Genomic DNA, 17,188 nt, shown 5'->3' on the forward strand with positions numbered 1-17,188 from the left:
GGTAAATCTGGCTCACTCTCCATTAAATACACCCCCACGAGAAAATTTCATCAAACGTCAAGTACACCCCCTCCCCCCGTCAAGTTCCCTCTAGAAAATTACATCCTCGCTGAAAATACCCCTCCCGGTAAAAGTTCTTGCAGACAATTCAGCCTGAAAAATTATCCTTAGTGTACTTTCATTTCAAAAAGACTTTAATCTCTAATCAATTTCTCGATCGCTCCAAAAATGCCCCGTCCCGTGGAACTATTTCCCGGAAATCAAAACACGCGGAAAATAGCCCCGGATATTTCCTCCGGAAAATCTCCACATGTAAAATTCAGTTGGGAATGAGAATGTAAGACAATTAAAAGAATTTCGTATAGGGATTCTGTCACAACCCCCCATTTCCCTGTAAAATTCGCCCCCCCCCCTCCGGAAATATCCCCCAAGGAAGAGTCTCCCAATTAAAATCTACCCCACGCACAATCCCCTCCCCCGAAAAATTTCTGTATACTTCCCAATAACAAATACTATACGTAAACAATGGACACATTTCATAGGATACAGCCCTCTCCCCATGGATTTGGAGGGGAGGGTCATTTAACCACTAAAGATATAGTTATTTGATCTTTCAACTATTTTCAAGAAAACGGCTATCTCAAAATTTTGATCAGATAGTTTTGGGAAATAAATGGGCGTGGGATGGGGCGCAAGTTGCCATCCAATATTTTTTGTCACCGAAAAAGGGCCCTAGAACTGTTATTTCCGTTTGAATGCAGCCTCTCCCAATCTTCTAGGACCGTTATTTCAATACGATCATCCCTGAAAAAAATAATAATACATAAAAACACGTCCGTGATCTGTCTTCTGGAAAAATAACAAAAGTCCGTATTTTTGTATATACGAGCTTGAAACTTTTACAGTAGGTTTTCATCAAGATGTCTTGAATTTTAGGGGGTGTTTCCTCCGTATTTCTAAAATCAGGCAAATTTTCTTAGGTTCGTAACTTTTGATGGGTAAGACTAAACTTGATGAATCTGATATATTTGGAATCAGCATAACAAGGTGATTCTTTTGATGTATCTATTGATATCAAAGTTCTGGTTTTTTTTTAGTTTTGGTTACTATTGAGGCGAGTCGCTCCTTACTTACAGCTCGTTACCACGAATTGTTTGAAAATGTCAATTTTTTCAATAATTTTGAAAAATCAACTCCAACTTACTTTGTCTTGTCTTCGATTTCTCAATTTTTCACTGTATTTGTTTCTACTATTAGGAAACTTTAGAACCACAGACTTTAGGGTCTCAGACGGGAAAATAAAATCATTTGAGGAAGAAAATGACGTATAAACATGCTGTACCTCTTTTGACTAGATGATTGCCTATCTAATAGGGACGAAGCTCGTGTCTCGCAACATTTCTTCTTTCATAGCTATTAACCCCTAAGAGAGGCTAAGCTGTATCTAAGTGGCAGAAAGTCATGTAAACGTATGTAAATAAAGGTTTATAATATAAGCAGAGTATTTTTATTTGAGCAACAGTAAGTTTGTTTCCTCTCAGATGCAAACTCAAAGCAAAAAAAAAACACTTAGTTAATAAAATGTCTCTCCCGATATTTGTCTTTTATTGTATTTTCAAAATCAACTAGTTTAACTGTTCACAACCCTCCTCCCCTAATGGTTAGACACAACCTTAGTTTATAAACAAAAGTTGCAATTTCTTCATTTGACATTATAAACAGCTGCCACTGAGAAATAATTAAAAAGTGGTGGAAACTGTCACAATGAGCTATTGCGAAAACAAATTTATGGTAATTTCGAAAAAGAGCCTGAGACCCCTTGAAAATAGTGTTATATAGAGATGAAAAGTACACCATTGGAATCAGCATGGTCGAAACCCTTGAACAGGAGAATGACAGTCTTCCACCTCGAAAAACAAGGAAAATCACTTTTTGCATGGAAAGTGTTGGTGTCTTCTTTTTTTTTCTACCAGGGCTAGCGGGTTACCAAAACATCATAGAGAGATGTTTGATGTCTTTTCTAACAGATCCATCTGCAAGTGCCAAATGACACTAAGAATTGGACTTTTGGTGCCGTTTCTCAAGTGGTGGAGCTAGCGGGCAACTAGAACATCGTAGACAGATATTTAATAGCTCGTATAAAATCAATTGCTCGTATCTATACGCTTTCTGTACATTCCACTATCTGCAAGTGCCGAATGGCACGAAAATTGGCCCTTCTAGTGCCATTTCTTAAGCGCAAAAGCTGGGGCTAGTGGGCTACCAGAACTTAGTAGAGATGTTTAATGACCTTTTTAAAAAAACATTGCTCATATCTACGTGCTTTTTATCAATTATACCATCTTTAAGTACCACATGGGACTAAAAACGTTACTTTTGGTGCAATTTTTCAAGTGGACAAGCTTGGAAGCATAAAATAGTACAACTATAATATTCATGGTCTAAAACCCTTAACTGGAAGTTTACAATCACCCCACCCAGCCCCCTTAGTCCAACAGACTACCGCAGCATTAGCAGGACTAGCCAACTACCCCAGCATTGTGGAGAAATATCTAATGGCTCATTTAAAAACTATTTTCCGGGAAATCCTTATGAAAAGTATTTTTGGGATGTTTCCTCCCTTTTTGAAACTTTTTTCAGGCTCGTAACTTTTGATGGGCAACATTGAACTTAATAAAATTTAAATATTCAGGATAAAGTCGATTTCTAGGCTAGGAAGGTATTAATAATAGAATATTAATTGCTCATTTTATGACTAAAAAGTTTAGGGTATCAGTTATAGTAGTATATGCCCCTATTGAACCAACTGATGGAGATACTAGTGACTCAGATGAATTTTACTTACAGTTACAGGAGCAAATAGACAGGGTACCAGGTAGAAATATGGTGTTTTTGCTAGGAGATTTTAATGCCCAGGTTGGTAGAAATAGGGATAGATGGTATCCTAGCCTAGGTAAATTTGGTGTAGGAAAAGAAAACAGTAATGGCTATAGGCTTTTGCAATTTTGTAGGTATAACAACCTAGTTATAACCAATACGGTGTTTGGTCACAAAATGGCCCATAAGATGACATGGTACTCACATGATGGTAAGACAGCAAACCTTATTGATTATGTTATTGTAAACAGAAGACTAGCAGGATCAATACAAGATACTAGGGTGTATAGGAGTGCCGTTATTGATGTTAAAACTAAAGATCACCATCTAGTAGTGTCTAAGTTTAATTTATAGCTGAAATTTCGGAAGGATAACTCCCTCCCGGAAAGTTGTGATGTTGGTAGACTTCAGGATGAAAATTTGAGAAAAAAAATCCAGGAACAGTTGAGTACTAAACTTGAGATTTAAAATTTGACAATGTGGAAGATGGATGGAATAATTTCAGAAAAAAATTTTGTGAAGTTGCTGATGGTGTCCTAGGGAAGAGTGCTAAGACTGCAACTAGGAATATTAGTGAAAAAGCTTTAGGTTTAATAGAGAGTAGAAGGGGTTTGTATAAGAATTATCTGAGTGATAGGTCGTATGAAAACAAGAGAAATGTAAAGAAAGTGGAGAAAACATTAAAATATGAACTAAGGAAATGTGAAGTGGAGGCGATGGATAAAATTGCTGAGGATCTCGAAGATGCGGCTAGACGGCATAATAGTAAAATATTATACTGGTATGTTAATAAATTGAAAGGGAGTAGCCAATCCGGACTAGTCCCAGTTAAAGATAGAAATGGGGCCACAATTAGTGATAAGGAAAAAGTTAAAGAAAGATGGGTGGAACATTTTGAGAATGTGCTAAACTGAGATACAGTTGCAGGAAAAGATATAGATGAAAATGAAAAAGTTTGTGATACCTTGGATGTGAAGGAAGATTTGTTTTGTGATGAAGAATTAGCGACAGTACTAAAAGGATTAAAAAATAATAAGGCCCCAGGTGCTGATAGTATGATTAATGAGTTTCTTAAATATGGTGGCTCTGAGGTTAGGAATAAGCTACTGAAGATTATGAACATGATTTTTGAAAAAGGGGAAGTACCCAATGATTTTAGGAAAACCTTAATTGAACCACTATATAAGAAAGGTGACAAGAGTGAGTGTCGTAATTATCGAGGCATTAGTCTGGTCTCTGTAGGTAGCAAATTACTGAGTAATATGATACTTTTTAGACTGAGGCATGCTGTAGACAAAGTTTTAAGGGAAGAACAATGCGGTTTTAGAAAAGGTAGAGGATGTGTCGACCATGTTTTCACTCTTAGGTTAATAATAGAGAAGTCCCTTCGTTGTCAAACACCTTTGGTCCTCAGTTTTATCGATTATGAGCACGCTTTCCATTCTGTTGATAGAAGAGCGTTAACAAAGGTCTTATCGTTATATAGTATACCAGAAAAATACATTAAAGTGATTTGCGCTATGTACAAGAATAATACTGCTGCGGTTAAGGTAGGAAATGAGGTTAGCAACTGGTTTTGTATTAAATCCGGAGTTAAGCAGGGTTGTGTTCTATCCCCCTTTATATGGATCATTTTGATGGACTTCGTCTTAAGGAGCACAGGAAAGGCAATTGGAGACCATGGAATCAAATGGGGAGGAAGAAGGCTCCTGGACTTAGATTATGCTGATGATTTAAGCATATTAGATGAAAGTGTGAGCGAAATGAATGAATTTTTAGAGGTTTTACGAGTTCAGGGTGCTAAAATAGGCTTCAAAATTAATGTTAAGAAGACTAAGTGAAGATGTTAAAAGTAGAATAGCTAAGGCTCAGGGTGTTTTTTTCACAGTTAAAAAAAGTTTGGAAGAATAGAAAGATAAGTATACAAACCAAGATTAGAATATTGGAAGCTACAGTGATGACAGTGGTCAAATATGGCTCTGAAGCATGGACACTCCGAAAAGCAGATGAAAATTTACTAGATGTTTTCCAGAGAAATTGCCTATGGATCGTTCTGGGTACCCGGCTGACTGACCGTATTTCAAACAGTAGGTTGTACGAAAAGTGTGGTTCAATCCCGCTTTCTGGGGCTATAATGAAAGAAAGGTTGAAATGGCTAGGCCACGTTCTACGGACGAAGGATGACAGATTACCGAAGATTGTCCTTTTTGGCCAACCGTCTGGGGCTACACGGAAAGCAGGTCGTCCTTGTCTGGGTAGGGAGGATGTCATAAACAAAGATCTAAAGGAAATGGGAACTTCCTGGGAGGGTGTAAAGAGGGAGGCTTTAAATAGATTAGGTTGGAGGAGGAGCGTGCGTAGCTGTGTTGCCCTCAGGCGGCTTGGTGCTGCAGTGAGTTATTAGTAGTAGTAGTAGTAAAGTCGATTTCATATATTGATTGTTATCAAAACTCCGTTTTTTAGAGTTCCGGTTATTATTGGGCCGAGTCAGTCTTAATAGTTCGGTACCGCGAACTGTTTGATAAAATTTATCTTCGCCTTAATGATAATAATACAATTGTAAATATAAATATTATTTAAATGTGTGTAAAAATGGAAGGACCCATGATAATCTTATTAATAGAAACAAGTAGTACATTACGAAGTAAGAATTTCGTTGTTTAACGTTGTCTTTTAGTTTTTTCACATGTTCATTTAGACAGATGGGGCAAATTGTCAGAAAGTGACCATGATATTTGGAAATAGCATAAAATAAAGAATTTAATGGTGCTATTTCCCTATTTTTCACTTTTATTCATGAATTACCAAGAAGAGGGAAAATATTTTCTAATTTTTAGTTCATTTTGAAAATGAGTTTCTTTGCTGTTGTTCGACTCCTTCCCCTGAAAGATCCTTTACGTACTTGGTCCTGGAAGACCTATCGAAAAAGCTTTAGGCGAAAGATCAGTGTTGTATATTGCGTGTTCTTTTCTTTCTTTCTTCTATTTCTTTTTACTATTACCATTCAAATTACAAAACTAAAAAATTATTTGTGCCAAATAGCAGTTGTTTCGTATGAGAATTGAAGACAAAGATTGAAATAGATTTTTATTCGATAGACCAAAAAGAACAAAACTGTGTCACTCAGAATTATTCAAATCTATATCTGGGAGCGATACTAGTTTGAAATTAGAGGAACCGCCGAGTCAATCTAAAAGATAAGACGGGAGGAGAGCGACCAAACCGAACCTTTAGTCTTTTGAAGAGGCTATTTACTAGGATCATTTTCATTGGAATAATATACAAAAAAAATCTGATTGGCAATCTTCTCTTCTAAAGAGTGAAAATTTTCCTGTTTGTTGGTTCGTCTTTTTTCTTGCACTTATTTCTCACTAATTTTTGGTTCAAAATGCCAATAAAAGACAACAAGAACAGTAGTAAAACGACTCTTACAAACACATTCTGGTTGAGTGTTGTATGATAATGAAATAAAACGACCGTTACGTACATATATTCCCTGGATTTAATGAGAGTAAGTTTATACATAAAATTAGAGACAATTATTCTAATTAAATCGCATTCAACTTTCATCCAGATTAAGCTATCTAAACGATTACGTCTGACCATTTTCCTTAACTCATTTTCAATAAGCCCTGCATCGAAAAATAAGTTTCTTTTGCGGTTAGCAGTCATGAAAGATAAGTAAATTTTTTATAGCCTATTTAGAGTTTTACAAAACACGGCTGTAGTGAATATTCTATGATAGGTTTATTAAATTACAGTTCAAGTCGAAGTTTTGCCAATTGTAGAAGCTCGTTGCCTTGGTTTCTTCCTAATCCTCCTGGTGAGCACTGACAATATTCTGAGCTCGTGTCAATATCTCTCTTACTGCACGTGATTTTAACTGCCAAAGTATTCTAAAGACACAAGTTACTTTACAGCATGCTTCCATGAATTTAGCTAAGGCAACTAAAATCAATTTAGTTACAAACTTTCATTCGCGTCTTGGATTTTTATTTTGCAATTCCATCAAATGAAGTAAGACCACTGAAATCCTCCTCCTTAGTGCTATGCTTGCATCATCACGAAGCATCGTAGCCTGATATTCTTTAAAGTCAGACAGGAATTTGGCTTTCAGCTTGATATCGGAAAATACTGAATAGATGTTTTGGATGGAGAACGGGGTATATCTTCTTGACATAAAACACAGCTTAAAATAACGCTTTCAATCAACATTCGAGCATGTAGTCAGTATTATTGACGATCGTCATTATTATACAGACATTCAAATAAAAAACAGGAAAAATGTATTAAACATGGGAAAATATGAGGAATATTATACTAATTTAAGCTTTAATGAGAGTAAAAAACGTAAATAACACAGCATTGAACTTACCTCCTTACCTCAGCGAAGTTCAACCAGGACTCTAAGAATTCCAGGAAGATTCCAAGAATTTTTGTCGGTTAATAATGTTAGCGTGTTTTTTGCCTAAGCTAAGGAAGTAAGGTATCGCTGAGGTAAGGATGCTGGGATTCTTTGGAAAAACTGTTCATTTTAGTTTTATTGATTTTATCCTCTTGTAAGTTGTTTTTTCTTATTTGTATTGCTGAGGACAGCCCTTGGATATAGGGTCGAAATATTCATTCTAATTTGTTTCCCACTGTCTTGAAAAATTCCCAATTGTTCTTCTTGTTTCTGTTGTTTGGTATTTATAACTTTCGAGTGGGTGATCGGATCTTAATGAATTTTGATATTTAGAAGGACATCGTGACTCAGAGCTCTTATTTTAAACCCTGACCGGCATTAAGCCTCTGATTTTCCTTATAAATCAATCTATTGATTCTTAGAATTTTGTTATAGCTCATACCATATGAGCTCTCGGCTCTTAGCTCTTCTGGCCTCGTCACAAGTGCCATATGAGCTTTTAGCTCTTGTTATTTTATTAAGCAGTTCAATAGGCAGACAATTACATAGGGAAGGGGGAAGCCTACGAAATCCCATATTTATCATTAAACAAAGCTGATCGTCTTTTCATCATATATTTCATAGGTTTTTGAACTTTATGGCGGTCAGTCCCAAGGATCTTCTTTTAAATGAGCCACATCCTCATAAGACCATAAGTAACAAGATGAGAGGAATTCAATCAGTACAAATTGGATGGAAAATCAAAATTCACTGATCGTTTATTCCAAACAACAAGACTAATCGGAAATACTGGCAATTTGTCGTGATTACAAAAGCATATTCAAATATGAGATGCGTATTGCTAAAACCTTCAATAACGTTTGGCTACACCTTTACCAAATTTTAATGCAAATTCAAATACTACTACGTAGCAGGTGACATCCATAAACATTTTTTCCAGAAGGAGCCTAACCTATAAAATTATTCCAGTATGATTATTCCATGGTTGAAACAATTATTTTTGCCTTAAGTGTCATGTTTGTTCCAATTATTTCAGTATTTTACACTCATTTTATATTTTGGTTTCCTGAAGGTGGGTGGGGGAGGTTTGAAAAATAAAATTTAATTTTTTAGCCAGAATTGTGTCATATTTGTTCCAAAACCTACAATATCTTGCAATGTCATGTACTTATACTGGCCAAAGGGCAGGGGAGAGGGGTACATTCCCCAGTGAACACCCTTGAAAACAACCTTATAGAACATTTAACCCGATTCTCCTAAAGGAGTTCCCCGTTAGTTTTGAACTGGGTTTAATATTTAAGACAACAATAAGAGATGGTAGAGAAAGTCACGAACACTGAGAGCTTTGAAATCTAATTATATTTCATTTAAAGTGCATATTTTCAAAAAACACAAAAAAAAGAAACCACTTTTAGGTTATTAGTCCTTATAAAGGGTTTCAAATATGTCTTGAACTTCACTCAGTATATGCTACTTTTGAAATGAATAAAATAAGGGTAGGTACAGACGAACAGCGTTTTTCTTACAGCTTTGCCAAAAAAGGAAAAAAACAAGTGTTTTGTCTGGTTAGGCAAAGCTAAATAAAAAAAAAATCCATAGAAAATTTCTGTTCAAACTTGACCAGACTAAAATCTGAACTGTGGCATGCAATACATGAAATCCTAGCCTGAAACGTGACTAACCAAGCCCTGTTCTCTCCAGAGCCAAGAAAGTATGATTTATGATCTCAAGAATTCAAATCTGAAATAAAAAGTCTCGGAAAAACAAACAATTGTCAGAAGACTGATGCCCGAGCCACACCTTAGTCAAATTGCGGGTAAAACACAAGTATGCACAACATGCATCCTGGGGGTAATTTGGCGAGTTGAGGCACGCTCAATTTTTAAGAGTAGAATGTATGACTGACACTTCAGAGTAAAAAATCTCAGGCAAAAATTTTAGAATTAGACAGAGATGAAAGCTTAGAACAGCAGTTTTCGAATCTTCAAGAAGAATCCGAAAGAGAAAAAAAACAGACACCGTATCAGTGGACAATACTCAGAAACAAATTAATGTTTACGCTTTTGTCACCAAGTTCCTGCCATTTTAATTTTGTGCTTGTGCAGTACAAATATAGAATTAGAATAAAAAAACACAGATTATTTATAAATGTTAGATTTTTTAAAAGACAGGTGTAACTACGGTGTGGTTCGGGCGCAAAACCTCATTCCCATTCTATCTGAGGAGTATCTATCTATGATCCAAAATTTTTATTTCAGGTTTTCGTATTCGATGTAGTGGTATCTGATAGCTTGCTATCGGATATATGTGGACTGTCTGTTTTTTACAAATGCCTCGAGATACTGGTTAACACTCTTTTACTGAATTTCACAGTAGAGTCGCCAAGCTGAAAAAAAGAGGAAAAATCTGATGCACGAAAAAAAAATTTATAAATTAGTATATTATTGATTCAGTAAGGCACACTGAGCATGAACAATACCAGAAAAACTTATTCTAATGATGGAATTAACAATATTTTATCAGATTTTCATGGAATATGTACATTTTCTGCCAAATTAAAAAAAAAAAAACGGAAAGAAAAACACTCCAGCTGGCAACATCCCCTTGAAACAAATTTTGCTAAATATTTGAAGCTGAGGGTAACATTTTTTTGTTGAGGGGTGGGGGTGGAAATTTTCTTCAGAGTCAAGAGAGCCATTTAACTGAAAGTTTTCGGAAAAAATATATTAAAGCATGGATGGACTGTGTTTAGGTTAAATTGAAAGTTTAAGTTGGTATAAAGTCGACTTCATCTGATAAGACTACTCAGACATAAAATAAAGGAAGCACATGAGCCTTCAGTTTGCAACACAGAACGAAGTAAAAAACTAAGTTTTTTTCAACTTTCAAGACCAACAAACCAGCTTCCTATTTACGTCATTTCCCAAAACTAACATTGGTGTTACTTCTTGAGCTAGAAACCACTATAGAACCTTCTTGTAACTAGAACACTATTACACAGCCACAAACGAAAATTAATAATATTATACAACTACAAAAATGCATTAAAAAGAAACCTGATCAGAAATAATCCATGATATACGCACACAATAAATCTATTTCATTTTTTACTCTCTTATCTTGGTATCAGCATACCCATCAAATGGCATCTGGGTTTATATTTTAGTCTTCAACCTCTTTAAAGGCTTCAAAGAATTTTTGTCCTCTCTAGTAGTTCTTCGATGAATTTCTAAAAGAAAAAACAGGATAAAAAATTTAGATTATTTAGCAGTAATTACAATATATAAACAAATAAAAAAAGCTTTCAATTCCGAACTTAAAAATCAGGGAAGTACTTCCAAGTAGAACAAAATCGACATACAGAGGTAAGTCCTCAGCTTGCAGCTATTGTTTGTAGGTGTAAAGTTACCGGAAACTGCTACAATTTTTTGACAAAAAAGGGACTCAGTTGTTCATTTCATACCAAGACTTCCTTTCGCTAGTACTTCCATATTATGCAGCACTGAATATGAAAGGAAGTTTCATCAGTATCGAATGATATTGACAAAAAAATCATTATCTGCAAAAGAAGCATTCCCTGGTACAAATGATCAACTTAGATACTTGTTTTGCGCAATGGGCAAGGACGTCAAATAACGGGGAGACGGGATATCTCTTACCTACATTTTTAAATACCTTTTTGTATCTTCGCTAATTTTTTTTAAAGAAAACATCCTCATCCCCCCACACTGGTTATAAGGTATTTCAATCAATAAAAGAACACATGCAGCTTACAGCAAAATAAGAATGTTGAAAAACGTACTATTTTTGAATTATCACTGTTAGAAAATCATTCCTGGCTCTCAATATGATATATTTTCAGCGATTTACAACACAGATGGTGCTCATGCATAGAAAGATTAGAAAACTCAGAAATGGCTTATGAATATTGTTCATTATATAATAAAGCTATAAAAATTTTTTATATAATCTATAAAAAATTTGCCAACACTTCATATTTTGGTTAGCTAATTTTTTCCAGTAATAATACATTCAGGTACCAAAAATTTTACAAAAATGTTTTGGCAGAATAGGGTAAACAATCAATATTTTGCCTCCCCAGTATTCGGTATTAATCGTGCAGTAAACATTGAGATGAAAAAATCTACCAGCTATCCGTATCTAAAAACATAGTTTTAACTCTAGAATAAATATATTTAGGGTACAATTACTAGTAGCTTACATAAAATAGCACAAAATAAATTAGTATCGCATTTGAATAATCATTATCTGCAGTTTTTCATGTACGGAAGTTTAATGCTTGCAGAAATATATATATATATATATATATATATATATATATATATATATATATATATATATATATATATATATATATATATATATATATATATATGGCATTCGCTTCAAAAAAAAAAACTAGTGATGTACCAGCCCCGCTCTCCCCTGCACCTCAATTTTGGAGCAAGTCAAACAGAAACAACCTCAATAAAGGCTAAAAAACAAATAACACAGCGTAAACTCCCACTCAAGTAACGAAAAAGTAGGTTTGTTCCCGAGTTTTTCACAGCGTAAACTTGAGTGAGTGGCGCATAATACACAAGGACCAAAATTCTTCCTCCTACGGAAATTAAAAAAAAAAACCCAAATAAAATCTTCAAATTTGGAAAAGCCTTATTTTCCACAGGGGGGAGGGGATGAACCCCGGCCACCCCTCAGAAAAGCGTTGGTTTCTGGAGCTCATAGCGCCTTGTAATTATTTTGTTGTGTCTTTCTGTGAAATAAAATTCACAATTCATTTGCATGCTCAACATTTGAAATAAAATGATTTGTGTATTCATTTTTTCCACGGGGGGTATTTTCCTCGAGTTGTGGTATTTTCCGGGGGAGGAATGCCTACAGCCTGTCCGAGGAACCCAAGGAGGGGCTTAGGGGAGAGATTTTCCACAGGGAAACAAGAAGATATTTAAAAAATGGATACTTGTCGGTTATTGGAAACATACCCAAAAAGTGAAGTTAGGTTCATGCTAATGAAAAAGAACAAAACACGATGATAAAATTATACTTTAGAAACAAAATTATGTAAAACTAGCCCAACCTAACGTAACCTAACCCAGCCTAACATAACCCAACCCTACCCCTAATGTGCAAATATATAGCCCAAATTATACGTCCAATGCATTCTGTCTCAGTCCAATGCATTGTATCATCCATCACTTGTTTTTGTAGCTATGAAACTCGTTTTCTGAGATGGATCCTAAGCATAATTCTTGAACGTATTTCCAATCACCGACAAGTGCCAAATGGGCATTAAAAGAGGAACAGTGGCAAATACTCTTCATTTGAATCATGGCCAAAACAAATATCCTGATAGCACCCACCTCCCGGCAAATTTCCTCGCGACACCCTTGGCTTTAAGTCCCTTGAATCCAACCGAAGATCAAATAAAAAGCACACCCTAGGGATTTCCGCGGCCTAAAACCCGTAACAGTCACCCGTATTGAAAATCACCAAAAATTATATCTTAGCGCGAGGCTGAGGCATAGGAGCTTCCCGGTCTCTCTCTCTCTTTTTTACCAGACATGCAGTTTTTATAAAGAATAGTGGTATCTGACAAAACTTAGGAACCACTGCCTCTAAAAGCAACAAAAAAAGAAAAAAATCCATTTTATTAATTCTATCTGGTACAGAATTCCTACCCTCCCCTCCCAAGGAAAAATAGGTAAAACGAATCGAATTTGACCAGAAATGAACCTCTCCGAAACAAATCACCTGTTTGCAGGAAAGATATAGTTTTATTTTTAAGTGAACTTTGTTGGTGGATTTTTTAGGGGGTCTTTAGAACCTGGTCAAATTACACAAAAACATTTCCTATCTCAGACACTGCCCAGTCAAACATAATCTAAAAACAAGCAAGAATAAAACAAAATTTCCTGATGAAAGTGAAGAACAAAATTGGAAATCAAGACGAACGAAAACCATCACCTCCCAGCCCATGCAACACATAGTTTTGGAATAATCGCAAAAACATTATATATATATTTGTATAATTGTGCAAAATTAGTGCTTCGCTTGAGTTAAGAAACCAACACAAAAAAATAGTTCTAGTACCAAAGAAGTCGTTAGAGAGAGCCATGCAGGTTTAGCCGGCTGATTTATAAGGCTATTCAACAGTCTTCCGCCAGCAGTGGCATAAAAAGCTTCAAAATGAGATTTAAACATAGAGAATTTTCCACAAATCTCTGGCAGAAAAAAAAACAAACAAAACAGTATAGAAGCCAAAGCCATTAAGCAGTCAACGAGTGCAATTTAGTATTACTTGAAATCAAGCGCTAATAAATCATTAGATAAACTCCTGAATTGCATTTTTTGTACAGTAAATGTAGGTTCAATCCGTGATGGGCATTTCTGAAGTTTGTGAGTAGTTCCAGCATTAAGCTTTATTTCAGATTTGTCTAAAAATTATTATTTAGATATGAATTCAAATCCGAAAAGAGAACAATCCATTGTTCGTGTTTATTTCAAAAAGATTTTAATATATTAATTGAATTAAAATCTTATAAAAACTTCACAAAGGGTCTTATTTTCCCAGCGTAAAAATATCTGAAAAATTGTATAATTGTATTTTATAAAAATCTTTTAACCGTCTTTTTTTTAGTAAAGCAGTGCTTTGCACGATTCTCTAAATATAAGGACAGTTTATTTGTGCAGATTTCACAGCTATTTGTCGGACAAGCTGAGAAGCAATACTTTTTTCGAGTTAGGTTTCAAATTCAATTTTTGCTTTCATCAGAAAAACTTATTTTTTGCCAATATACAAAGCTTCATGTCCAAAATCACGTAACCCAAAAAAGATTTGTGTTTCTAAATATAAATAATCATTTCTAACTGATTATCGTATAATCAGGAAACGTTCAACTTCATTCTGTTTTGCATACCATGAAAAATAACAAAAACTTGCGGCAATCTAATAAGCCAGCCAGATGTGTGAAAAACTACCCAAGCAAAGTGAAAAACATTGAATTCCATTCAAATATTTGCTTCCAATACGAAAAACCGTTGGCTCATTTCATGACTCACGAAATTTCAGTGTCAATGACATGCGCATACGCACTGAGAAAAATACAAACCTTACTATCCAATTTACCCGCTTGTGGATAATTATACTAATGATGCCCAGTTTATTACACCTTTACAGATTTATCCGTAGGTCTACGGAATGTTAGACCCCTCTACAAAAAAAAATGTACTTGCAGAACTTGCGGAAACGGTACAAAATACGAAAAATTACGGGAGGCTAGAGAAATTTTTGCAACATTCAAAAATATTTGTTATCCTTTCTGCATTAAAGGCCTGGTCAGACGTAGCTGAAATCTGCACTGATTAGTAAACCGAGCCGTAAATCTGTGCTGACTAAAAGTAGGAAAAATTTCTAGTTTTCTACGAAAATTTAGAAAAACTGAACGGATCAGCACTATCAATCATAGAAGGCATAGCGCTGCTAAAGTAGAGCAAATTGGCTTCCATGTATTATTCTTTTTTTCTCCAGACCATTTCGAATGGAAGGGGGGATCGTAGAAACTTCGGAGGGAGCTCATTCAATTGGAAATTAAAGGTTCTAGAGCCTTATTTAAGAGTCAAAAGGGATTAAAGGGCAACCAGTCTCTCCAATGACCTTTTTACTACCTGCTCCCCTGTCCCCTAAACATACAATCAAAATTTTGTTCAAAATATTTGAAATGTTCAACAAATATCCCTCTGGAGATGACAAGAGCTATAAAGCAGCAGATTATACAAGTTGCCCGTCATTCACAACTAAGTTTTATAATGGAAAAGGAGGGTATGTATGATCCTGGATGTCCAAAGCTTTTGCTCAAAGTTTCAGCGTTCTTAGGGTAATTCAAATCATACATTATATTGTTGGGAGTAGGGGAGGGGGACACGAGCCAAGACAGCTTTTTGTTGCCCGCTATGCCAAGGTTCCCAAAGTTTCCAAAAAATATACTATGGAAACGTGCGTACCCGAATAAATAAAAACACTTTTTGTACACCTAAATTTTGGAAGTGCTTACAATATCTTGGAAATAGCTTAAGGGGTCGAGGCCAAGAAAAATTCAAATTTATCGCTGGGAAAAAGTGAAGGGATAACAAATTTGGCAAAAAATCCAAACAAAAGTAGCATTTTTGCACTATAAGCTCCTAGAGTCTTAATATTTATGCAAGGATAAGCCTAGCGAGATAAATCAAAAGACATTCTGTGCCGAGAGGTTGAAAAAATGGCATACTTGCAACATCAAGGGAATGGCTTAGGGTTATAAAGTTGAAATTTTCAGGGATGTTGAGGGGGGAGTAGAGGTTGAATTTTGACTTGGAAGGGTTGAGCTATATCTACTATTTGTATCCAGGATATCATAATACCTAATGTTGAATATCGCGTAAACGGACCATTGAAACTAGAAAGTAAAAGTTCTAGGCCCTTTTTAAGGGTCGGCTGGGACTGAATGCCATCCAGATTTCCCCCTAAATCCTTTTTAGTTACCCTTTCCCCCTGCTGCCCCTAAGAAATGGGATACAATCTTTGATATTGTCACTATATTCCAAATAGTAAAGCGATTCAATAAATGCGCCACCGAAAATACATGACCCTCACGACCCCTGGGACAACATGGGATTTATTTTGGGAATGGATTTTAGGATAGTTGAAATTCTCACGGAGTCTTGGGGAGAGGTAAACCGAAAGACACTGCATATCTGAGTCATCGAAAAAAAATATATCTACAAGATCTCGAGAACGGCTTAGCATTTGAAGTTAAAACTTAAAGGTACTCTTTAATAGAGTTCATCTCTACAGCAAAACATTATTTAAATTTGTAGCAGAAAATTATTGTTATCGTTTTTTTCCAAACCTTTTTTTTTCTTCGAGTTTGTTTAATATATCATAACTTCAACAACAACGCAACAAAAAGAAATGGGACCTCAAGGCTAATCGAGGTTTAAAAATAAGAGTCGTGCTACTTTTTCCCTTTCCTCCCTCCGAAAACCTACAAAAAGCTTGAATATCGTATGCGTTACATTGAAAACGATATGGATTTTGTACATACTTTTTTTGGCAAAACATTAAAAAAACAGAAAAAAGAATAGACTAATGGAAGAACTACTGAAAGAAGATGGATATATATATATATATATATATATATATATATATATATATATATATATATATATATATATATATATATATATATATATATATATATATATATAATGATATCCATTTCTCTCAGCAGTTTTTCAACTATTAACATCATAAAAGAGAAAATATATATAAAATGTCACCTTAACCTTTACAAGGCCTAGAGGGCGCTAGCAATACACGTCTTAGTGGTAATTCCTATTGGTTTTAAAACTGATTTGATTATTCATTGTAATTTGTTCGTATCTGGTCTCATTTATTTTCTGATAGGAGTTTCTGTTCGTTATTAGTTTGGAATTATATATCATATGAATTTATGTCTGCTCGTCTTTGTTTCATATAAATTATTACTTTTTTTCAAAAAACTTTTTTGTGGAGAGTTTTTTTAAATCAGTCTTTAAAAAGCCCGGCAGATATCTAGAAGTATTGTAGGAATATGTATTTTCAATGTTTACACAATTCTTTGTAATGATAATACGGCTACTGATTAATTATGCAAAATCTAGAAAAAGCTGAAACAATAGATTTGCTTTTGTTTCTGAGGCTAATAAAGCAATCGTGATTAGAGAAAATAAACCAGTCTTAAGATCTCAGGACCTTTATGCCACAAAATAGCTGACGATTTTCTATTTATGTTGCGTAACAACGCAACAAAAACAAAAACTGCTGATCTTTAACAAAAGATGATCTTTAACTTTTTTCAAGGTTGATTC

The 17,188-nt window shown here is 34.9% G+C and overlaps 1 protein-coding gene across 1 annotated transcript in view; it reads right to left on the reverse strand.

Annotated features, from left to right (window-relative positions):
* Window positions 1–10,284: 10,284 nt before the first annotated feature.
* Window positions 10,285–17,188, reverse strand: part of LOC136027251 (protein phosphatase 1 regulatory subunit 14A-like) — a 67,584-nt gene continuing 60,680 nt past the window's right edge. The window contains exon 5 of the mRNA XM_065704323.1: window positions 10,285–10,511. Within this exon, the coding sequence (XP_065560395.1) occupies window positions 10,470–10,511 (42 nt within the window). The 3' untranslated portion in view covers window positions 10,285–10,469. The remainder of the gene's footprint in view (window positions 10,512–17,188) is intronic.

Source organism: Artemia franciscana, chromosome 5 (genome assembly GCF_032884065.1).
Source record: "Artemia franciscana chromosome 5, ASM3288406v1, whole genome shotgun sequence".
Classification (NCBI taxonomy): Eukaryota; Metazoa; Arthropoda; class Branchiopoda; order Anostraca; family Artemiidae; genus Artemia; species Artemia franciscana.